The sequence below is a fragment of the Rutidosis leptorrhynchoides genome, chromosome 3 (genome assembly GCF_046630445.1).
Source record: "Rutidosis leptorrhynchoides isolate AG116_Rl617_1_P2 chromosome 3, CSIRO_AGI_Rlap_v1, whole genome shotgun sequence".
Classification (NCBI taxonomy): Eukaryota; Viridiplantae; Streptophyta; class Magnoliopsida; order Asterales; family Asteraceae; genus Rutidosis; species Rutidosis leptorrhynchoides.
In genome coordinates, this window is record NC_092335.1 from 429,945,062 (window position 1) to 429,971,069 (window position 26,008).

At 36.1% G+C, this 26,008-nt stretch overlaps 2 protein-coding genes and 1 long non-coding RNA gene across 5 annotated transcripts; 2 read left to right on the top strand and 1 right to left on the bottom strand.

Moving 5' to 3' along the window:
* Positions 1–3,158: 3,158 nt before the first annotated feature.
* LOC139897863 (uncharacterized) lies at positions 3,159–5,081 on the bottom strand. 3 transcript variants are annotated; one of them, XR_011776817.1, is made up of 6 exons: positions 4,559–5,081; positions 4,435–4,474; positions 4,042–4,128; positions 3,846–3,935; positions 3,384–3,443; positions 3,159–3,294 (listed from the first exon to the last, which is right to left on the bottom strand). It is a non-coding gene; the product is annotated as an uncharacterized lncRNA (long non-coding RNA). The 3 variants fall into 3 exon arrangements; XR_011776816.1 differs by having other exon boundaries at positions 4,042–4,474; XR_011776815.1 differs by having other exon boundaries at positions 4,042–5,081.
* A 2,437-nt stretch (positions 5,082–7,518) lies between these two features.
* LOC139901466 (uncharacterized) lies at positions 7,519–8,205 on the top strand. Its single transcript, XM_071884177.1, has one exon. It carries the CDS (start codon positions 7,519–7,521, stop codon positions 8,203–8,205), a length of 687 nt encoding a protein of 228 aa, XP_071740278.1.
* A 12,616-nt stretch (positions 8,206–20,821) lies between these two features.
* On the top strand, positions 20,822–22,478 carry LOC139901467 (uncharacterized). The gene is made up of 3 exons (XM_071884178.1): positions 20,822–20,944; positions 21,177–21,369; positions 21,439–22,478. The coding sequence occupies exons 1-3, from the start codon at positions 20,822–20,824 to the stop codon at positions 22,365–22,367; spliced, it is 1,245 nt and encodes a 414-aa protein (XP_071740279.1). The 3' UTR covers positions 22,368–22,478.
* Positions 22,479–26,008: the final 3,530 nt, after the last annotated feature.

Genomic DNA, 26,008 nt, shown 5'->3' on the forward strand with positions numbered 1-26,008 from the left:
TTAGTGCTAGAACAAACACTGATTCTCGAAAACATATTTCATCCGTAGACGGTAGCGAACCGTCAAAGATGAGGGTTGTCAACCCATATGGCCATATAACATAAGTTCTCGCTTACACCCGGCAAGTGTAACTAATGATAATCGAATTGAGGATTTTTGTTCTAAACTCGTATGTAGAATGTTTGTTTTCCCGTTCTTGTGTTCACTTAGTTCAAAAGAATCGTTTATGTTTTCTCATCCCAAATATAAGTTCAAAAAGAGTAAAAGTGGGACTATGATCTCACCTCGAGTGCACGAGTATAAAAGTACTTCAACAAGTAAACGTGTGCATGAAAGTTGCTTAGCCTTGACCTAAACAAGTAAGTTATATCAATTAACCGGTTACGACACAAGGTCGGGTGAAATGTGTTCAATTAGTCCTATGGCTCGTTACGACTCGAATAGTATAGCATGTGAATCACGTTGTCAAGTTTCATGCAAGAATCAAGTATAAAAGCATGTTAGAACGATTGTAATAAAGTTTGAGTTGACATTTCAAAACCTTACCATTAGAAAGGAAATCTTATTACGTTTCCAACGATATTTGATTCATCGAAAACGGAGTTACGGTCAAAAAGTTATGGCCAAAACAAGTTTGCTGAAGTTCGGATGAAACAGGCAATTGTCACGGCGCGACAAATTGCTCCGCGGCGCGACAAATGCCTATGTTGAAGGTCAGAAAGCTTGAAAAACATGTTCTAAAATCACCCTTTGGGCCACGGCGCGACAAATTGCTCCGCGGCGCGACAATGGCCGTGGCCTGGTCCCTGGCCTGTTTCACTTGTTCAAGGCTTGGTAAAATTTCAAACAAACGCAAAACTCAAACCGTAAACAATTAGGAAGCGTATCTTATACCGTTGGAAAGCTCTTTTGACAAGGAACACAACTAAACATGTTTCATCAAACAAAAACAACATTTTCCATAACCGATTTCTCGTCAAGTGATCGTTTAAAAGTCCATTTTCAAAGTTTCAAGTTCATCAATTGCATTTTAAGTTTCGGGAATCCAATTTACACATACGATATGCCGTTTCGAAGGTAATTAAGCATACATTACAACTAATCACTAACAATTAACATTCCATGGCATTCAAGCATCAAAAGTTCATGTCAAGAACTATCAAACCCTAGTCAAACATCACAAAATCAATATTCATGTTTTTGAAGTTTTCTTAATCAACCTACGCATCAAAACGAAGCTAGTGATACTAGTAACACAATTAAAACATGCACTTTAACAATCTAACAACATTAACTCATCCAAAATCAAGGATTAAGCAAACCCATTTCAAGTTCATGCTAGTTACTCCAAAAACAACAAATCGAGCAAACCAAACATATATTCATGTTAGACTTGAGCCATAGACACTAACTAACACCATTTCAAATCAAAAACACGAATTTAGAGAAATCTAGAGTTTTAGAAATGTTACCCAAACGAGATGAAGTTGGTATCAAATTGTAGAGGATGAAGAGAGGATTCCAAATATGTAATTTGTTTTGTTGTAAGCCTCCTAAATCGAATTTAGATGATGAATGATTGAATTGGGTGTTGTGTGTGTGTGTTCTTGCTAGAGAGAAAGAGAGATGAGGGAGATGGATGGAAATGGATGGAGGAGGTGAAGTGGTTGACTAGTTGACCTAGTCACCACTTTGCCCACTTGTCAACTTAAGTCCCTCATGTTTGTAGTCGGGTGCGGGAATTAACCAAACGAATATTTTTAAAACGCTCGAGTAAACGGGTGATGTCAAAATTAAATAGCGGGAATATAATGAACGTTACTCACGGAAACTATTAATTTAAATACGAAAGATTATGTTTTAAAAAAAAAGACGGTGTTAAAATTAAATTTAACGGAAAAACGCGGGATGTTACAATAATAATAATAATAATAATAATAATAATAATAATAATAATAATAATAATAAAATCATATTAATACCATACTCTTATTTATAATAATGATATTATTTATAACTATGTTAATAATGATATTAATAATAATATTAATAATAATATCAAAATACTACTAATTAGAATAAATGTAATAAAAAAAATAATAATATCAATAATTTAAAAAAAATAGTTTCTAGTTATTTATAACAATAATAATCATGATAATAACTAAAATTATAATTTTACTACTAATTATAATAATATGACAAGTCAAATGTATTAAATTTCATACATATACAAATATTGATAATACTGATATTAATATCATTATTAATGTTTATGAATGTAATATAACAATTATATCTTAACTTGTATATATAATATGATAACATTTATTGAATATTTATAGTTTATACATTGTGTATATATATATATTTTATAATATAATCTTGGTTAGAAATCATATGTAAATTTATATTATATATATATATATATATATATATATATATATATATATATATATATATATATATATATATATAATATATATATAAACTACTATATATATACAATTATGTTTTAAATGTTAAGTAGATAATTAATTATATATATTAAACAATTAACCACAAAGTATAACATTATACATTTAATATTTTGATAACTTTGGCAAAATATGTTCGAACCATTTATATACAATATACTATATATATATATTCAAAATAAAAATCTTTAGTTATTTAAAATTAGCTTTCATAATAACTAAATTACTTAATAGTTTATTAATATTAATATAATTATTTACATATATAATTATTTATATTTACATTCCTAGTTACAATTAAAGATTCGTGAATCGTCGGAAAAAGTCAAAGGTCAAATGCATTCATGTAAACTGTTCCAAAGTTTTAGAGACTTAACATTACAGTCTTTGCTTATCGTGTCGAGATCATATGAAATTAAGTTTAAATTTGGTCGGAAATTTCCGGGTCGTCACACATCATTACATAATTGATGATAATTTTGTTTTGTACTTGCAAGCCGTTTTTGTCTATCAATATATCAATTACCACCCCTTATAAATTATATTATATTTATATTTTCTTTACCTAAAATGCGTTTGACTTTACTAATATTTGTTGACTTCCAAATTTTAATGGGATAAGGTTTACATTGTGGTATGAACATGTGGAATTAACACTTGTCATAATATTCTATAATTAAGCACCTAACTAGTGTGAGGGTCTGCGCTTAGCAGCGGATATTTGTAGGTGTTTGTGTAACCATGAGGTAATATTGTTGACCACAACTATTACATATAAAACTGAAGTCACGAATGTCTTGATACAATTCCGAAACATCTGCAACATTAATCATAAAGTTGTATACTAATTCATTTAATCAATCTAAATCTAAATACATACATTTGAAATCAACAAAGCTCACGTACCTCCCCGGTGAATTGCACAGTGGTGAATTTGTTGTCCATTCAATACATTCCTTGGAAGATCTGGCCGATGAAAAAAATGTATTAATTAACATATTGTTCAGTGAGTTCTTACTATATTTCAGGGTTCTGTGCTAGTAGATGACCTATTTGTTTTAAATAAAAGAACTTTATTCAGGTAAGGAACACACATGTAGCACGTTAACAAAGTAAAAAATACTTCTTCTAGTGTTATACTAAAGCAGGAGCATATTCACCATCAGACATAGGTGGACAACAAAAAACAGTACCATTTTTCAACCATAAAATTCAACAATGAAACACAATGAACGAAGACCAATCGCAAAACATATTAATACAATTAGTTGACAATCAATTTCCATCAAACCCACATATTTAAACATAAATCATACTCAAAAGAATTACCTATGAATTTTCAAATCTAACATCCAACAAACAGCTTACCTCATAAAGTGCATCGAAAATAAGATCCCTTCATGACCAACAAAAGTCAAATAAACTCATACAAAAACTCAACGAATAACTTCATAGAATCTGAAAAACAAATCAAGAACATCATTACCCAAATTAAATTATATAAACCGCGTTTGAATTAGCATACAACAATTAAAAGATTCAAACTTTAATTGTAAATATTTACCTCTTAGTTTACTTGCACCGAAACGCACAAAATCCAGATTAATACTTTAGTACCAAATCATCATTGGTGGCTCAAGAGGACATCGACCTGCAATTTGAATATCAGACAGACAACTTTAATTAAACCATCTACCTTACACTCAAATTTAGATCGATCACACACATATAGATGTATAAATAGAGAAGTTAAGCAAGTTATTCAAAAATCATAATCATGCATATTATAAATTGAAAACAATCTATAAGTTGCATTACTTTTAGAAGCTGAACTACTCATCAAATCTACATTATTGATTCTTCTAAACAAAATAGAAACAAACACATAAGGATAAAGTTGATATCAATTAAACGCACATAAGAAAATTGATACTTATAATTCATCAAATTTATATACCAACTGCCTTCAATCAAGAAAATGGACCACAACATCACACCTGCAAAATTGTTGTTAAAATCTAAGCAATAGAAACTATTGACACATATAAACATTATAACTAAGTTTAAAAAAAGGATATTACCATCAAGTCTTTTTGTCTCCCAAATGTAGTCGAAATTTTTTTGTTGAATCATCTTCATATAATATAATGATCTAAATACCTTCCAGATTGGTTTGATTATACACAAAGCTCTAAAGAGAAGGGCCTGCCAGTTCCCAAGTTCTCTTTTCGCTCTCTTTCTTTTTTATTTTTATGCTTAGCCACACACTTGAAACGTATTGTGTAGATAAAATATCCAATAGGCTCAGATATGGAGTTGCTGGTTTCGGACAAAAGAAGATTACAAACTCGTAATGGCTGCAAACACACACAGTTGCACACATGGTATGCCGTCTTAGGTGTTGCCTTGCCAGAATACGACTCAAATCTTTTATAGCCGGTAATAGCAATGATCATCATAGCCTTTGTTTTCCATTCACCATCACTAATAACAACACACAAAAAAGTACACATGTTTGTACCAAAGACAGCTGCCGAAATTGTTCCAGAGATTAAGTGGGCATACTAAAGGTGCTAAAAGACAGCTTTATTAGTAAGGTGCTAAAAGACCATTTCCTTTATTAAGGTGCTAAAAGACCAGATTTGTGTATAAAATCAAGTAACTGATTATGAATTGCCATGACTGCAACCTGTACGTTGCCATGCCAAGATACGGACTCATTTTCTCATAGCTTGACCCAACTCCCACATATTCATCACAACCTGTTTTTGTTAAACCTTCATTATAAAAACCTGGCTGATCTTTATTAGGAGATGTGAGTAGCTTCATAAATATACTTCGATCGTCTACACACAGAGACGTTGCCATGTCCAAGGACTGGAGCCAAGCTACGCGTAGTGGCTACCATATCCTAAGACGGTAACGAAACTGCTCGAAACAATCTGAAGACATTCAGCAGAACCGACGATCGTCACCCTCCACATTCATCGTCAACCTGCATTACGTACAATAATATATAGTTTTAGAAGTCTGAGTAAAGGACAGTAACTTTATGCAACTCTTTAATTCGTTTTATCATGTGGTCTCGTTTCCAAGTTAAACATCCTGACTTCCTAAAATAACAGTTAGACCAAAAAAATGCATGTACAAATTAAAACAGTGTCATTAAAATTCCAAAACAGTCCTATTATAAAAGTATTAATTACTTCACTTCTAACCTATAAAACTCAAATCTCCACATCTAATCAAACAGTTGGTATTAAACTTAAATAAATAAGATAAGCTGCTTACCACCGCCCAATATAAGCAGCAGGTATCAAATAATGCATGAAAACCACAAAAGCTAATCATACATGGAAAACTAACTTATGTAGCCTATATATATTATCAAACAACGGCAATACATTCATAAAATGACCAACAACAGCAACACATTCACAATATATTATGACATCAATATATTATATTATGTAGCCTATATTATCAACCAAAAAATGACCAACAAAACATTCACAAACGGCAGTATAAACATACACATACTATAATCTAAAGAAGCATAACAACATGGAAACAAAAGAGGAACCAAAAACACGTATCACCTTTGATGACACTAACAGCAACTCAATTCTAATTTCCATTAATTCTTATCATCACAATACCATCAAACATTGCAATTATCAGAAAAATACTTTTACCACAAATATTACCCTAAGTTTTCCTTAAACAACAAACTTTGGATGGAAATAATGCAAAAAAGAACAAAGCATCACCTTCTTTAAACATAAACTAACTGAACATGTAAGCAATTAATGGATTAGTTGATACAATTAATGGGTCACCTTTAAAAACTATGAATGAATGGGTCAGTTTCAATTTGCAGATCCGCACCTTCGATTTTCAACTCGAGACCTTCAATTTTCAGATCCACACCTTCGGGAAATTAGGGGAAGAAGATCACCAGAAGTGCAGACCATGTGATTGATTTTTGGTCACCCAGAAGCCCTGAATTTGCAGTTGATTTTTTATGAGGGAGAAAAGGAGGGCGAAGGGAGCGGCTGCGATAGTGGCGACGTTGAAAACGGCGTTTGGTGGTGTTGGTGACGACGGATGATGGTGACGGTGACGACCGTGCCGGCGGTACGGGTAGAAGTCGCCAGAGACTTCTCTGGGAGTGAGAAGCAGATGGGGTGAGTTGTAAAAGGCATTTGAAGGGGAAAATAAAATTTCGGCTACAGTGTAACAGTGATTGGGGTCTGGTGACCAGTGGGGTTGCAGGATAATTTATGGTGATTAGTATATTTAGTAATGATGGTGACGGTAATTTGGTGGTGTTGGTGACGACGGATGATGGTGACGGTGACGACCGTGCCGGCGGTACGGGTAGAAGTCGCCAGAGACTTCTCTGGGAGTGAGAAGCAGATGGGGTGAGTAGTAAAAGGCATTTGAAGGGGGAAAAAAAAATTCGGCTACAGTGTGACAGTGATTGGGTTCTGCTGATCAGTGGGATTGCAGGATAATTTACGGTAATTAGTATATTTAGTAACGACAAGTCACCTAATTTAAACTCTCTTTTATATAAGTATAAACTGTTATAATTTTTCACACGCTTATTCAGACGCTTACTTTTGTGAATTGGTTTTTAGAAAGAACTATATTATTCGCATAATAAAGAGAGGAATGACCTTCTCTACTCTTGAGAGTGTTTCACTCTGGGTGGAGAAAAATGACTTGTCTTTATTGTCGGATAGGGGAAGGATTGTCTACATCTCACCTCCCCATACACCACTCATGTGGTATTGGATTTTGTTGTTGTTTTAGGGTGTAAAAATGATCAAAAGTGTATACCATAGACCACATACATATTCTTTTTAAATGCAAACTCAGTCCACTCTTGAACTTGAACCCACAACCTCTTAGTTAAATGAGTTCACTCCATACCGCCGCTAGGCCGATGGCCTTTTGGTCATAAAAACACAGATATATACGTTATCGAAACTTATTACATACATAGTTTTATAATGCATCTTATAAAACAGTAAGCATGTCAAATTTTATTTACTCCGAAACAATAAACAATCTCAGCGATGTGTGGGCCACTCCTATTCAAAATATTAATAGGAAGGATTGCGTGTTTAGGAATAAGCTAAAGTGTGTGAAAAACGCGTTGCGAAATTGGAGTAAATCATACAACAACTTGGATGGTGATATTGAGGTGCTTAAAGACACGGTTACCAATTTGGAGCTTAAAGCCGAAACATGCAACTTAAGTGATAGTGAGAAGATACTATGGAGGGAGTCTAGAAAAAAGTGGATTGAAAAGGAAAGGGTCAAATCTTGCATGCTCAAACAAAAGGCTCGGGTAAAGTGGACTCTAGATGGTGATGAAAATACGAATTTTTTTTATTCGGTGATCAAGAGAAATAATAATGTATGTAACATTAGGGGATTGATGATCAATGGAATTTGGAATGACTCTCCGACCGACATAAAAAATGAAGTTTTCCGACACTTCAAAAGTGTCTTTGAGGAACCGAATGGGGTAAGACCGAGTATGGAGGATTTAAACTACCCGTGTTTATCTCATGAGGATGCAACAATTCTTGAAGTCCCTTTTGACGAGAAAGAAATTAGAGATGCGGTGTTTGATTGTGGAAGCTCAAAGGCCCCGGGCCCGGATGGTTTTAATTTAGGTTTCTACAAAAAAAATTTGGGATTCGATAAAGGATGACTTAATTAGTGCTATCGAGTGGTTTTGGAGTAATGGAGAATTCTCGCGGGGATGTAATGCTTCCTTTGTCACACTTATCCCAAAAAAACCAAACCCACAAGGTTTAAGTGATTTCCGACCCATTAGCTTGATTGGTAGCTCTTATAAAATAATTGCCAAGATCCTTTCTAATAGGTTAAGAAAGCATATTCCTTCTCTTGTAGGCATTGAACAAAGTGCATTTCTTAAAGGTAGGTTTATTTTGGATAGCGCTTTAATTGTAAATGAAAGTGTTGATTACCTAAGGTCGAAGAAGCAAAAAGGTATCCTTTTTAAAGTCGATTTCGAGAAGGCTTTTGATTGCATAAATTGAGATTTTCTATTGGATGTTATGAAAAGTATGGGATTTGGATCCAAATGGAGAAAGTGGATTAGTTCATGTTTAAAATCCGTTTCTATTTCTATCTTAGTGAATGGCTCCCCCACTAAGGAGTTCTCACTAGGGAGAGGTATTCGCCAAGGAGACCCGCTCTGTGACGCCCCGTACTAAATCAACGTGTACGGACCATCAACAACAGGATCATTACAAGGTTAAGTACTATATGCGATTTCAAAAAGAGTTTGCATTCATAATAAAAGTGATGGCTTAACCAACATCAAATGTTTAACAACCCAAAAGTATGCTTCTACGAATAGCAATCATAAGTAATAGTACGTGACCCATAGGTCGTTACAAATACATCGTTTCAAAAGTATCATGTTTGAATGCAAAATAACGTTTCATGCGGTGACATCTCTAATAAGCGCAGCGGGTGTATACAAAGCATGACTAATACAGCGGAAGCAAGCAAACCTTAAGCACCTGAGAAAAACATGCTTAAAAACGTCAACACAAAGGTTGGTGAGCTATAGTTTAAGTATAACAGTAATGTAAGGTAGGCCACGAGATTTCAGTGCTACAAAGAGCGTTTCAAAACAGTAATCCAAATCAGTATGTTTAAGTATATGCTCAACCGTGGGCACTCGGTAACTAACTTAACGTTTAATAATATATCACCCCCTGAAAGTACACTTGGCAAGTGCGTATGTTTATGAAGTATTAAACACTCGTTAAATGCTAGCGCGACTAGCCCGAGTGGGGATGTCAAACCCTATGGATCCATATCTAAGATTCGCGTTCAATTTTCAAAAACCAATGATTAAACGTTACCGAGCTAAAGGGAATGTTTATGCCGTTGTATAACCCACACATATATAAGTTTAAGTACTCGTGCCTAGTATGTAAAACGTAAAATGCGCATGTATTCTCAGTTCCCAAAATAATTAAAGTAAAAAGGGAATGCTATAACTCACAATGATAAAGTAGCGGTAAAGTCGAGTCGGGAAATAAGCAAGTACGTAGGTCCGGAAAGTCCTCAACCTAAGTCAAATAGTACTAAGTCAGTAAATCATCTCAATAGGTTTAAAAGTATGTAAATTAGGTCTTAAAGGTCGTCATCATTCATCATCAAACAAAAGGTGTAAATTAAGTTTCGTTCATGAAAGAAGTTTAAAACAAAGGCTGACTTCGGTCAGTCACTACGGCCTCAATACCTACTGAAATAAGGTGAGACTAGTGGCCATGGATCCGTATATGAGTTCTTTAGTTGTGGTAAAAATTACAGAATCAAACTCATCTTCGTTTGACCGTGGCGACGGTCTAAGTGCGAGTAGGTCAGAATTTTCAGCACAACGTTAAATGGACATAGTGACGATCGGAGAGCCATAAATCCTAAACCGTAACTCGGATTAAGACGAGTCCTATATGAAAAGTTATCTACTCGAACAGAGATATCTGAAAATCATAATTACAGTAGCCCAGATCATACTTATCAGACCTAGAGACAGTAAAACTGTAGGTTCCGGGGTTTCTTGGTACTCGATGCTTATCACGGTTCTCATCCTTAATGCATATAGCTTCAAGTGTACAACTCGTTGATGTGTTTACATCATCTTTACCAAGTTTTGACCATCACAACCCAAGTGTAAGTCCAAGATAAGTAGCACAACTCAATTAAGTGCTGCAAGTGTTTTGATGAACCAAAGTTACATCAAAGTCTTAGATTTAACACATACATGAACTATAAAAGTAATATTAACCAAGTTTTGACTATTATGACACAAGTGTAGGTCTAAGACATGTAGCACAACTCACTTAAGAGTTGTATGAAGTTTGATGAACCGAAGTTACATCAAGGTCTTAGTTCTAACACATACATGAACTTTAAAACTAATAATAAGTTACAAACTTGAAAGTAAACTTATAAAATCAAGATCTTAAGTTGTAGAACATAGCTCTTAGTTAGATCTTGAAGATCCTAGACCCAAAAGTCTAGATCTAACATAAGTGTACCAAGTTATAATTAAAGAAAGCTTACTTACATGTCCTTGAACTTTTAAAGTTAATTTTAGTTCAAGAAAGTATGAGATCAAAGTTAACTTGTAACACTTGACCATTAAAACCAACAAACATGAAATTAAAGTGCATAATATAAAGAAACAAGCTAAGTAAACAAGTAACTAGTTCATGGGTTGTTCATACTTTAAAGATTCAAACCAAAGTTTGATCTTTAAGAATGTAAACTTTAAGTTTACAAACATGACTTACAAGTAATGATTCTACAACCATGAACTTAAAATCTTTTAACATATTAAGTGTAGAACATAAACTAGAAAGTTTATGTTCTTGTGTGTTCTTGTAAATACAAGATAAATGAAGAACAAACTAACAAGTTTGATTCTTGAAAACTAGTAAGTAACTAACTAACAAATACATGTAACTAAACAACAACCAAGAACAAGTGATTAAAACAAACAATGATGATGATAAGAGAGTGTTGTTAGGCCACGGTTTTGGCCAAAGAAAAGGAAGAAAAAAAAAGAAGTTCTTGCTACTTACAATTTAGAGAGAAAAGGAGAGAAAAGTTGAGAGGAATTAAGTGTGTGTTTTTGGAATGAGAGATTGCAAATGAATGCTAGTGAACAAGTAGTCAAAAAAAAAAAAATTTGAACTCCCTTATTCCAAGGGATGGCCGAAGGTTGGAGGGGAATCAAGAGGGAAAGAAATGTCCACAAGGTTCTTGTATGTAAAGCATTAAAAAGTTGGTTACAAGAGGTAGTTTCATGGGGATTATGGTGTGACTAGATTCCTTAAGTCTTTAACTAACTAGTTAAGTTCAAATAGATTACTTACATGTAAGTATGGGCTAATGAGTCCACTAAAGAAGTAGGGTGGGCTTCTAAAGTCCAATAACACTAATGAAAGCCCAAGTTTAAGTAACTCACAAGTTAATCCAATTAAAGCCCAAGTAATTAACTAATAACCTTAGTATATTAAAATGATTAATAAAATCAATCATGAATGCAAATAATATCTAAAAATATTATTCGTGAAAGTTTCGTGTGTCACAAAGACGTTTCGGGCATTCAAAAGTCATGTATGGTTAATCATGGTAACAAGTAAATGTAATAACATACATTCGTTAAATCACAAGTATTAATAATAACCATTATTAATTAAAGATGGTAAAGTCAGGGTCGTTACATTACCCACCTGTTAAAGAAAATTTCGTCCCGAAATTTTAAGGAGTGACCAAACAAAGGTACCGTTTTCGGATAAGAAGGGCGTATCAAAGTTCCATGAGGCTCGTGGGCTCAGAAGTAAGTTATCTACCTTGAAAGGTACTTCGGCGTATGAAAGTGAGAATAGGTATATGCCGTTAATTAAACCTCTTGTCCTAAGAGATCAACAAATTGATTTCTTTTTTGATTAACAGGAGTATGTCATCTGAATATATATCCACAAAAGGAAAGATGGTGTGTTTAGCCTTACAGGCACCTTCAGTAAGCTGGATGCGTGAAATGCATCCTGAATATTTCTAAGCTCATCTAAAACATCGAGCGTTTATGTCGTGATACAAAGCTGACAGGTATAATGGAAAACATGGTGATCACAACCATGCGATTTGATGTCTGGATAGTGTTAGCCACGGATTTTACTAACCCCCTTGATTTCGAAAGGAGATCATAGGCATAAGGAACCCAATATTTAAGAATGTTTCATTTGAACAAGTGAATTGAAATTTAGCTAAAAGTGATCAATCGGACTGGCAAGCCATAATTATTCATAGTGTCTTCAGAACGGTCTGAACGAACAATGAGGGATATCACCTAGTTTACCATACTGCAGGTGAACCTATCCTTGGATGAAATGAAAACACAGTTCCGCAATGTAACTTCATCCTTTCAGTTACATGTTGAAGTTAGGGTTAACGTTAACTAGAGCAATCATACAGTTGCAACCAATGAAGGAAGGAACATATAGGGTATCCACTTCAGTGTCGTAAATGTTTTAAGCAGTCCCCTCCCACGGGATAACAAGATTCATAGGTTCTCAAAGTATCTTATATTACATTTCCGAAAGAAAGTCGCACGAAAGGTGTGGTATTGAACGTGGGTGAACTCTTCGAGTGGTTCGTTTTGAATTTATCCGTGTACTTAAGGGGATGTGCGGATGAGAAGATACGTGAACCCTTGGTCCTAACGAATGGTTTACTCCGAGTGAAAAGAATCTCCAAAATTGATTCTTGTGTCTCAACATACTGATTCATAGAGATGAGGTTTACGAGGGGGTTGTGATTTGCCGTGAAGTATTGAGAACAGTAACCCACCTAGTACCTTTCCTACAATAGGATGACCAATGAGTGTACCTCAGAAAACTGATTTATCGGCCCGCGTTCTTGTCATGTCTAGCTTTAAAAAGAACATTTTATGGGTGCAAAAATTTTCTAACAAATTTTATAAAACCGCCATCCAAAGTGGCTCAAGAGTTTTTAACAAAGATCTTAATAGTAAGTTTCATCTCTAACAGAGGGCGAGAAAAAGTGTGATCCATACATGGTGTAGTCTAATACGAAAACCTTTAATAAAATCAACTAAGGGAGTTTTTTTTTTTTTTTTTGAAAAAAAACAATACCTTTAAACGTTTGTTGTGATAACGTAAACGGAACGAAGTTCCTAGTAAATTTAGAAGTAGGTACAACGTGTACCATTTTGCACAAAACTATTTGACTTAAGTTGAATAACTCGGTAAAGGAGCGTTTTTTAAATAATTTGAAGATATAACTTATTATCAAAATAAGTAAGTATAAATTTATACATATATGATTTTATAAATCGTATAAGTGACAGATAAGTTTTTAGTACTTTCATTGTCTGTAAATCTTGTGAGGATTGCACAATTAAACAACGTGTAAAATTCTTGATAAACATAGTTTTTCATATTTTAAGGGTTACGAGTTGGAAAAGATTGAGTGGAAAAGCTTTGAATCATCGGGTGACCAGTTACTAGGTAATGAAGACTAATGACATAAATGTAGTTTTGGTAATTATCTGGACACAAGTCTTTGGGCCAAAAATATATATATATATACGTGCGAAGCCATTGCTAAAAGTGAGGTACGAAGGATAGAGCACGAGGATGGGAAGTTAATTGCTTCTTGAATTTGCAAAGTGCCAAACAGGTTATGACTAGTATTAAAGTCGGAATGATGATGGTGTTAATACCACTAAATGAAAATCCCTTGGAATGAGTCAGAACTTAGAGTTATGTAAGAAAGGGCATTGTCTCAACAGACATGGCAAATAAGATCCTTGGGGTAACGCAATCCAAAGGCTCTGAACGACGTGGCAGAAGTGTCTTCAACACATACACAATGAATCTCTCGATTTCGACGGTTATAAGGCCTTTATGATGACTTGGATACGAATAACACGAAAAGTTTTATATAATAAGCAACGAAAGTTTTATAGAGACTGTTTATGGTGACAATGTAAGAGAATAAACGAAGTTCTTGGTAAATTAGGGTTAAGTACAACACGTACCGTTCAAAGTATAATATCCGTTGAATGAAGGATTTGATTTGTAAAAGTGAAAGTAAAGTTTTATATGTATTTGTCAAAAATAAGTAATCATTTACTCTATTTTATATAACGGGTACGATTTCAAAAATTTGCATGAATGGCAAACAAAATAAATTTATTTTTATAAAGCTCTGAGAGGATAGCACAGTAAAAATAATGTGTGTAAAATTTTGGCAAACAAAATTTTCATATTTCGGAGGTTACCAGTTGGAAAAGATTGATGAGAATCGAGTAAAAGACTTTTGAAAATTTCGAGTGATATTTGAGGTAATAAAAACCATTGAATTTATATGTGATTGATGACTATTAGTAGGGCATAAGTCTTTTGACCAAAAATGCTTAAGTGTGAAGTTGTTGCTTATAAGTGAGTTACGAATGGGAGTGTATGAGGTTGAGAGTTAACCACTCATTGATTTTAGGAAAAAAAATTTCGAACTAGTACGACTAATATCGAGGTAAGAAGGATGATGGTGTAGTTATCATCGAATAAGAAATTCCTCGTAATAAGTTAGGACTTAGAGTTGCGTAAGAATGAGTATCAAATGAGATTCTTGGGAAATCTTCAATACAGAATTTGAATTGCTGAAGTGGCGGAATACAATTTCCTTTAAGTATCGTTGTGCAAGTTTGTCCATTGTATCGATTTCTTCCATGGCTAGAAAGTGAGCAGTTTTTGTGAGATGGTCAATAATAACCCGGATGATGTCCTAACTGTCTATCGTTTTCAGTAGCTTCGTGATGAAATCCATTGTTATTCCTTCCCACTTCCATTGTGGGCTTTCGGTTTGTTGAAGTAACCCAGGTGGCTTTTGGCTTGCCATTCTCGTGCGGTATACTAAAAATTTTCTCACTATCAACATCCTTCGCTTTCATCCTTGAAAGTCAGTTTGTTCCAACTATTTCATCAAAGCTTCCTAACTTGATGAATATTAGGTTATTCTTATAGTTCATCCCAACTATTGCATCCAATTTCCCTTATTGATGGGTGTTAGGTTAATCCTAAGGTTCATTCCATCCAATCTTATTATACTGCCGTGAAAATTTTATCAATCTTCTCAAATAACATATGTCTGCGTGTAGGTAACTAATCCCTTTCAACTACTACATTAAAACTTCCAAGTTTGGTTAATATGAGGTCATCTCCAAATGACCCACCTGTTAATCTTGAAGTACTACCTTAAATTATTTCTCTATCTTTCTCTGCTTACCATTTGCTTGTCCTATAGAATACTTAACCCTCATAGTTGTTATTGGCTTATTAGTCATGACACTAAGGTTCTTAGATATAAGGTTTCTATCGCTCCGGTATTAAACAACCTTGAGATAGTAAAACGTTGTGATGAAACGTACCCTAACTGAAATCAGGATCCATGCGAGTTTCCATAACTGAGATAACGATTGCTCAACCGCAAGTCAGTACAAGGTTTTTCCTATTTGAGAACTTTTTCCTTAAATGACCAGGGTGTCGGTATCTATAACAAATTTTTGGGTTATCAATTTTACAATCAAGGCCCTTCTTGTACAGTATCTGGGCTGTGTGGTTATTCTTTCCCTACCTTTAACAGGCTACAATGTGTATGCTCAAATGATCCCTGCCAAAATTTTCCCTGGATCACCCCATATTCCTCATGTAGTAACATTGGAACTTCTGCATGATTTACTTCAATATAATCACGCTGGCCTGGCGTCATTATATTGTACTAAATCGTACGTTCATTCCAATATCATTTCATATGGTCAATGTAACGTGATCACTTCCAATTATACACAATTTCATCTAACGGTGCTTTATCTATGCCATCTCAAAACGGAATCGACATAACTAATCTCATAGTTTCTCGATGTGGGTGCGTAGGTTCCGTAGGTCATGTATTAATGCCTAAGTGTCCCGAAGTTTCTTCAAAGGTTCGGATTCAGGTAACGTTGTTAGGTTCCTTCTAGATATTCATTCCGGGTCTCGCGTCGGGTTGTACGTGTAGCAAGTAGTGATACGATATGTCTCGAGGCGACTCGTAAGTCCTTGGGTATGGCTGAGTATTAGTAGAAGACACTATGACCTCATTAAAGGGAGTGCCTTCCCGACTTCTCCAATGTCTAGGAGTGGTAGGGACCTAAGTGCAGAAGTGTCGTTAGATCGTTGAGCAGTCGTGAAGAATGAAAGAGTTAAGTGACGGTCATGAAAGCGTACAGTGTATGTGTCAACTGAACAATCTTCTAAATTGCGTGAAGTAATGTTTCGATCTCTGGAACGGTGGAACAGTAGTAACAGGTGTATTACACTACTAGTTCTTAGGGTTAGACGAGTGGGAAAGTAGTTCAGGAAAACATCTGAACTGGTAAGGATAAGTTCTCCAAGTCGGTATAGCGGATAGTGGACAGGTAGCAAGAGCGTAATCAGGCATAACAACTACAGCAGCCTAGGTCATTTACAGCAGCACGTAGCATGGCAATAGTAACAGTATCATACCGAGGTAACATGCTAAAGGCAGATAGTGGCATGCAGTAATGTAACACAGTAGCATGCAATCGAAAGTAGGTAATATCATTAGCGTAAACAAGTAGCAGCATACGATATATAGTAGTAAAAGCAAGCAGCAGTATGCAGTAAGTTTAGCGAAAACAAGTAAACTAGCAAGTTGTAGATTAGTCCTATTAGTGAATCCTACTTGGGTCGGTCTTAGACTCACTAATGCAACCTAATTCCCTATAACCAATGCTCTGATACCAAATGTGACGCCCCGTACTAAATCAACATGTACGGACCATCAACAACAGGATCATTACAAGGTTAAGTACTATATGCGATTTCAAAAAGAGTTTGCATTCATAATAAAAGTGATGGCTTAACCAACATCAAATGTTTAACAACCCAAAAGTATGCTTCTAGGAATAGCAATCATAAGTAATAGTACGTGACCCCTAGGTCGTTACAAATACATCGTTTCAAAAGTATCATGTTTGAATGCAAAATAACGTTTCATGCGGTGACATCTCTAATAAGTGCAGCGGGTGTCTACAAAGCATGACTAATACAGCGGAAGCAAGCAAACCTTAAGCACCTGAGAAAAACATGCTTAAAAACGTCAACACAAAGGTTGGTGAGCTATAGTTTAAGTATAACAGTAATGTAAGGTAGGCCACGAGATTTCAGTGCTACAAGCGTTTCAAAACAGTAATCCAAATCAGTATGTTTAAGTATATGCTCAATCGTGGGCACTCGGTAACTAACTTAACGTTTAATAATATATCTGATGTGTGCAGCGGGGTGTACGAAATAGTATTAATTTAAATACGAAATACGACGAAATATTACACAAGTTTTAATTATTTATTTACAAAATGGATATACTTAAACCTTGCTACAACACTATAGGCAGTGTACCTAATCGTAGAGTAGTATAGTTTTTAGTAAGTCCGGTTCGTTCCACAGGGAGACGACTTATTTTACACTATATTTTAAACAACTATATTTGTACAAAATATATATTTTTATATATAATAATAAAAAAAAGGGGGTTTACCGTTTAATGACCGGTTTGTCGATTTTAAAACTTTAGTCGCAGTTAAAACCTAATGTAAAATATTAAAAATAAATACAACTTAATTTAAAGCGTAAAGTAAATAACGATAATGAAATTGCGATAAATAAAATTGCGATAATTAAAAAGTACGATAATTAAAAGTGCAATTAAATATGAAAATAAAGGAATTATGCTTATTTAAACTTCCGTAATCATGATGTTTGACGTGTTGATTTTTAGTTTATTCCCATGGGTTAATTGTTCTTTGTCCTGGATTATTTAATATGCCCGTCTGGTTTTTGTCCATAACAGTCCATCAGTCATAAATATAAAGTGCGAGTGTCCTCGTCAAATTATCCTTATATCTGAAGTCAAATATTCCAACTAATTGGGGACTTAAACTGTAACAAGGTTTTAATACTTTGTTTAATAATTACACCAGGATATCGACTGCGTGTAAACCAAGGTTTAATACTTTGTTAACAATTACGCCAAGTTTCCTTGTACATAATTTCACCCCTGTTTTAATAATTCCATAGACTATTAATCCATTCCCGTGTCCGGTTAAATGAACGATTATTCGTACATATAAATATCCCGCCCATCGTGTCCGATCGAGTGTATGTGGTTATTTATAGGTACGTCCAATTGTAAATCTTCATATTAAATTAACAAACTATCATTTAGTTAAACAAATATAAAGCCCATTAATAGCCCATAGTCTAATTTCCACAAGTGTCGTTCTTTTGTCCAAACCCCAATTATGGTACAAAGCCCAATTACCCAATTTTAATATTTTTAGCCCAACATCATGATTACTTCGTCTTAAATAAGCATAATAATAACTTAAATACGAGACATTAATTTAAAAAGGAGAACATAGCTTACATTGATTATTTATCGCGTAGTGTTACACGGACAGAGCTCCGACTTTAAAACCCGTAAAATAACCTTTGCATAACCCAAAACTAATCTAATATAAAACTAACCTATATTATATATATATATATATATTATATATATATTATACTAAACAGAGGGAGTAATATATATTTTTGTGTGTATAAATTCGTTGCCCAAACTTGCAATTTATAGGAATGTGGCCAGAAAAAGTAGGCCATGCGATCGCATGAGATTTGTGCTTCCAGGCCATGCGATCGCATGGCCAGCTGGATCCAGCCACATTTGCTTGTTTTCTTCTTTGTCGACATAATATATAAATATATATAATATATATATATAATTTATATAATTATATATATATATATTATATTATATTCTTGTGCATAGTAGACTTGTAATTTTTGGTCCGTTGCGTCGGGCGTTGATAGTTGACTCTGGTCCCAGTTCCGGATTTTCGAACGTCCTTTCGTATAATTTAATATCTTGTACTTTGCGTTCCGCAACTTGTACTCTTGTCATTTTTAGACGTTTCTCATCAATAATTTGAACCACTTGGATTGTATATTGTACATTTGAGCTTTTTGGACGTTTGCATCTTCAAATCTTCGTTTTCGCCTTTTGTCTTCGCACTTATTTATTTAAACGATTACAACTTAAAAATAGAATAATTACAACTAAAAACTTTACATATTGGAAGGATATTGATACTAAATATATGTTCATTTGGTGCACTATCAAATATCCCCACATGATCATGCATATTTTAACCGTGGGGTTTAATATGCCTGCTCAATACATAAGGAGGGGTTTAAGGATCTTAGAACGTGGCTCTCCGGTCCGGCTACCGTGAATAACCCTGGCCGACATGATGATGTCGGCGGGGTGGCCAAGTGATTAAGTCCACCTTCGATAGCGGTCGCTGATCAGAAGGCCCCAAATAAGGTCGTAGATACTAGCTTACAAAAGACTAACCTGTTAACCTTGAAAAGATGTTGAATGATGCTGTTTTACGTAATGTGTATCGTATGCGATGGTTACGTAATGTGCTGTGTCCGGTAAACGATGATTAGGGTTTGTATTTATAGGCAAACCCTAATTCTAGAACCGTCCCAGATCATGATAATCTCATCCATAACTGACTCCCCCGAATCACGGATATAATTATGGAAAAGATATTTACTTGACAGCTAAGCAACCACCGTACCGGGAACAAAGGCATTCGCACACCGCATACCGCATACAAGAACACGCATACGCACAATAGTGATTGTCCGCATACTCTTGAGGTGCGCCTGCGGGTGGCGGTATCATTATGTCCCCCCAGTTTGATGTTATATGGCGCGAGGCGTATGATATCAAACTATTAAGCGAAAGAAAAAACAAGAAAACGGCTAGCATTTAATATTCCGCGTGCGCCTCGATGCCATTAAATGCCTGTCACGATCGCAGAAGCCCATTCGGTGGACATGACATAAAGTGGCAATGTGTCAGGCGCGTGCCAACCACGCGCGTTCATGTAATCATACCCAACTGGCATCCACGCGCATAAAAAAGTGCTGGCCGTCGATTGCGTAACACGTGTACAGCCACGATCACACTACTCCATCCAATCTTCCCTATAAATACCCCATTTTGCAACTCATTTCCACTTTCCTGCTTCAAGCTTCCTCGTTACGCTGCCAATTTGAATTCCGATCAAAAATCGAACATTTCGGCCACCATTTAAAGGTTAGTATTCATCCGATTACTCCTGGAAAATGACTAAATCTAACGAGACGTATGTAGATAGCGTAGAGTCTGTTATAGAGCAGAAGCGCATAGATTACTTAGTGAAACAGTATCCTCCCTTAGCCAAGTACAATCCGGTGCCCCCTTTGTCCAATCAGCGAGCCCACGAGCCACCGAAGAAGAAGGTGGCGATTTACGAACATGCTTTTAAGCATGGCAACTTTAGGGTTCCTCCCACTGATTTCTTCCTGGGCGTGCTAGATCACTTTAAGGTCGGATTAGGTCAGTTACACCCTTACGCTATAGGAAAAATAGTCTTGTTCGAGATGTGGTGCGTTGCACTCAAGAAAGTGCCCCTGGTGAAGGTGTTTTGCCATTTATACCGACTAGCCCACCACCACAAATCGTGGTTCACCTTCTTCGCTCGTCAAAACTTCACCAAGACCCCAAAATCGAATGCGGGGAATTGGAAAGAAACATTCTTTTTCGTCGACCAAACTGTGGTGAGTGCGAACTTCCCGCAAATGCTGATATGGTTCGAGAAGGTGGAGAAGGATGTAAACAAGACCCCCGCCCTGGACGAGGATGAAAGGAAACTATTAGCTGAGTGTGCAAACGCACAGCTAGTGCATCGATCATATGGGAACGTAATGCTGCGGCTAAGGAAGATATCCACACACTGGCCATGGGAGGATGTGCGCCCAGCCATAGTCGGACCGGATGGAAAGGGTAGGAATAGTATAATCGCGTACTAAACTATTTTTATATGTATATTATCTAACGCATGTGTGTATCTTTGTAGAAATGAGGATGAAGAAGGTGCTGACTGCGGAAGAGATTGCGGGAATCTCCTTCCGCAAGCAAGATGTGAAAGTACAGCTAGAGCAGGAGAAAGCTAGCGAAAACGTGGAGCAATCGCCGGCGGCATCTGGAAACAAACGCAAAGCCGCTGAGACCTCTGCGGTTCAGCAGAAGAAGAAGAAGATGACTCCCAAACAAAGGGAGGACATGCGGAATGATAACTTTGTTCCAATCGAGCCACGCTCCGCAGAACTACTTCCCCCCATTACTGGTAAGCGTTCATTCCTTGCGCCTTTACCGCATACTAAAGTTCACGTTATAACTGTTTACTGATATGCAGAGCATGTGGAGGAGACGCAGCCGTCCACCCCGCAGGTCAACCCAGATCTCCAAGCTACCGCCACATCAAAGGATAAGACAATACACGTGGATTCCGATTCCACACCAACTCCTCCGCAAGGTAGCTTCCGCGTTGCCAACCTCAGCCAACTCACACAGTCTTCCGCGGAAAATGCCGCAGAGCAGTCTGCGTTCCTGCAGCAAATCTTTCCGGACGAATTCCGCGAGCAACTGGCCGCTCTACCGTTTAACCAGGCGCACAATGCCTTCATTCAAAACGGCCTTGTATTTTTCGGCATGTTTGCGGATCAGGCCCGCCGCTCTTCCAGCATATACCAGCTAGCTTTGTGCAAAGAGGTAGAGCTAGGACTACTGCAGGCGGGTGTAGATCAGGTCAAGAAGGATAGGGATGCTGCTGAGGAGGCGCGTAAGGCGGTTGAGTCGACCGCGAATGAAACCAAAGCCGCGCTGATTGAGGAAAGAAAAAAGAGCCGTGAGCTGGTTGGTGCGGTTGAGCAGGCGAAGGGGGATGCAGAACGTTTGCGGTCGGAGCTTGAGAAAGTTACGAGGGAAAGGGATGACGCGGTAACCAACAGCGAGCTGGCAGAGGCGGATCTAGCGAAGCTGCGCACCGCACTCCCTACCATTGCGCAAAAGGTGATGGACTCAGAGCCTGTGTCCGACAAGTTCAATGCCTACGTTGATGCGGTCAGGGACCATGAAATCAACAAGGCTGTGCAGGAGGTAATCCAAGCTTGCGGTCTAACACCGCCGTTCCCCGACATCGTTCAAAAGAAGCTAAAAGAGGGAACGGCTGCAGCGTTAATGGAGGCGGAAGAAGCCATCAAGTCCATCCCTATCCCCCTAATCAACGCATTCGCTGCGGACCCGAACATGTCGATCGATGGGTTTTTAAAGGAGGATTATTAGTGTTGGATTGCGCCGTAAGTCCTATGCTTAGGCAGGTATTTGTATTTTTGCAGCCCTAAGTCCCGTGTTGGGCAGGCGTTACAAACAATTACCTCTTATGTAACAACTTAATTTGATGTATATATATTCCTAATATGCATGCGTAGTGTGTTTATTTGTTTATATATCGCGAATCAAAACAAAATGTGAACCGCATGCCCATGCGCATAGTTAACCAAAACTCATGCGTATGCGGGTAGTACTGCGTAAAATAAACCAATATTTTAACAATTACCCTTTAATAACTTAGACTCGAAAGCTACTGCGTTGTCGCTTTGTCATGTACTAGAGGTGCACTATAGCTGTATGGTAAGCAACGCAACTAAAAACAATCCAATGTTTTCATGCTTTGAGTTCCTCAAGCAAACCAATGCTTGTAATTTTTTAAGTCGACTTTGCAGCCATCTAGTCTGCGTGGCGCTTGGCTAGGGGAAAACCAATTCCCTTTGCCTGCCGTTTGCGTCTAGCCTTGTAACCAAACAGGCTTCTGCCGCACGGGGGCTAGAGGACACCCCTTAAGTAGGCAGGAACCGCATACAAAAAAGATTTAAACAACAAAAGTATGCGCGAGTAAATATTTAATTGGCATTAATCACAATTACAACCGCGACACATCCAAACGGACGGAAAATACATAGAAAAAATAATGTGCTACAATAAATTGGAGTGATCAGGTCCACCTAGCTACATATAACATTTTTTCAATAACGTCGCATGCCAAGTGCGTTTCACAGGTTTTCCATTTAGTGTCTCGAGATGGTACGCCCCGGTATTGTTTGCCTTCGCTACCCTGTATGGACCTTCCCAACGGGGGCCCAGTTTCCCAGTATCCTCCGCATGACTTGCGTCGTTCTGACGCCAAACCAAGTCACCGCACTTGTAAGAGCGCGAACGCACACGCTGATTATAGTACTTTGCGATTTTTTGCTTGTTATTTGCTTCGTTGACAGCCGCAGAGAGTCTGCGTTCTTCCAGCAAATTGAGATTTTCCCGCAAAGCTTCAGAGTTATTTTGCTCATCAAAATTTTGTATGCGGAACGTTGGTACCCCAATTTCTGCAGGTACAACAGCTTCTGATCCATAGACCAAACTGAACGGGGTCTCACCAGTGCTTGCTTTGGGTGTTGTTCTATGCGCCCATAAAACCTTCGGTAGTTCATCCACCCAACCAACACGACTGATGTTATGCGAGGTGTATATAAAATAGCTTTATATTTTACTAGGAAAAACTATTAAATACGATACAATTTTACACAAGATATTTATTTATTTATAGAATGGATATACTTAAACCTTGCTACAACACTTATAGGCAGTGTACCTAATCGTACAGTAGTGTAGTTTTTAGTAAGTCCGGTTCGTTCCACAGGGAAATCTTTAAACAAAGCTCAACGCTATATTAGTTTACTTTTATTAAAAATACAAATATATATATAAGTAATATTATTATTATAAAGGGGGGTTTTTTACCGTTTAATGACCGGTTTGTCGATTTTAAGACTTTAGTCGCAGTTAAAACTTAATGTAAAATATAGAATAAATACAAGACTTAAATTAAAGCGTAAAGTAAATAACGATAATGAAATTGCGAATAATAAAAGTGCGATAAAATAAACTTGCGATAATTAAAAAGTATGATAATTAAAAGTGCGATTAAATAAAATAACAATAAATAAAAGTGCGATAATTAGAAGTGCAATTAAATATAAAATAAAGGAAATTAAATATGAAATAAAAGAATTATGCTTATTTAAACTTCCGTAATCATGATGTTTGACGTGTTGATTTTAGTTTTATGCCCATGGGTTAATTGTCCTTTGTCCTGGATTATTTAATATGTCCGTCTGGTTTTTGTCCATAACAGTCCATCAGTCATAAATATAAAGTGCGAGTGTCCTCATCAAATTATTCTTATACCCGAAGTTAAATATTCCAACTAATTGGGGATTCGAATTGTAACAAGGTTTTAATACTTTGTTTAATGAATACACCAGGTTATCGACTGCGTGTAAACCAAGGTTTTACTACTTTGTTAACAATTACACCAATTACCCTTGAATGTAATTTCACCCCTGTTTTAATTATTCTAGTGGCTATTAATCCATTCCCGTGTCCGGTTAAATGAACGATTATTCGTACATATAAATACCCCGCCCATCGTGTCCGATCGAGTGTATATGGTAATTTATAGGGACGCCCAATTGTAAATCTTTATATTAACATTAACAAACTTTCATTTAGTTAAACAAATATAAAGCCCATTAATAGCCCATAGTCTAATTTCCACAAGTGTCGTTCTTTTGTCCAAACCCCAATTATGGTACAAAGCCCAATTACCCAATTTTAGTAATTAGCCCAACATCATGATTACTTCGTTTTAAATAAGCATAATAATAACTTAGCTACGAGACATTAATATAAAAAGGTTGAACATAACTTACAATGATTAAAAATAGCGTAGCGTTACACGGACAGAATTTCGACTTATACCCTTACAACATTCGCTAACATACCCTTATTATTAGAATTATAATTAAAATTAAAATTAAAATATAAATTATATATATATATATCGTATATATTGAGAGAAGAGAGAAAATAGAATATGAAATTTGATCAGAATTCGGTTTGCTTTATAGCCAGAGTTGAATTTTGGGGCTCCGCGACTCGCGGCAAAATCCCCTTCAAACTCCGCGAGTCGCGGAGGTTAATTTTACAGCTCAGTCCTTGGAGTTTTCTCTGCCGACGGTTTTATATATATAAATATAATATATATATAATTAATATAATTAATTATATATTATATTATATTTATATACATAGTTAACTTGTAATTTTTAGTCCATTGCGTCGAGCGTTAAGAGTTGACTCTGGTCCCGGTTCCGGATTTTCGAACGTCCTTGCGTACAATTTTATATTTTGTACTTTGCGTTTTGAATCTTGTACTCTTGTAATTTCGAGACGTTTCTTATCAATAATTGGAACCTTTTTGATTGTCTTTTGTACTTTTGAGCTTTTTGGTCGTTTGCGTCTTCAATTCGTCGAATCTGTCTTTTGTCTTCACCTTTTATTATTTAAACGAATATCACTTGTAAATAGAACAATTGCAACTAAAAGCTTGTCTTTCTTGAGGAATAATGCTATGAAATATATGTTCGTTTTTAGCATTATCAAATATTCCCACACTTGAGCGTTACTTGTCCTCAAGCAATATTGTCTTGAAATACTAGAATCACTTCTTTATTCTTCACACTTTGTACATCAGTGATTTCTATACGGCGGTATAAACAATGGTAGTAACGATATGGTTTACAGTCCCACATGACTATAAAAATTTAGATCCATTAAGGAAATTGGATCTTTATGAAAACATTTGATCTTTTGAAAATTAAATCTAGTTTTTACCCTAGATAAGTTTTCCGGAATAACCCTTTACCGGTGTTTGCAAAATATTTTTGTGGGTTTGGTGGGTTTCAGATTTGAAAATTTTAGCTCAAAACTTGCGGTTTTGTGTCACCCACTTGCTAACCTTGTATTTGGAAAGCAACACGTCCAGTTTACTTGTCCCGTATATTACCTTTCGGCAAACTACCGTCCGGTTA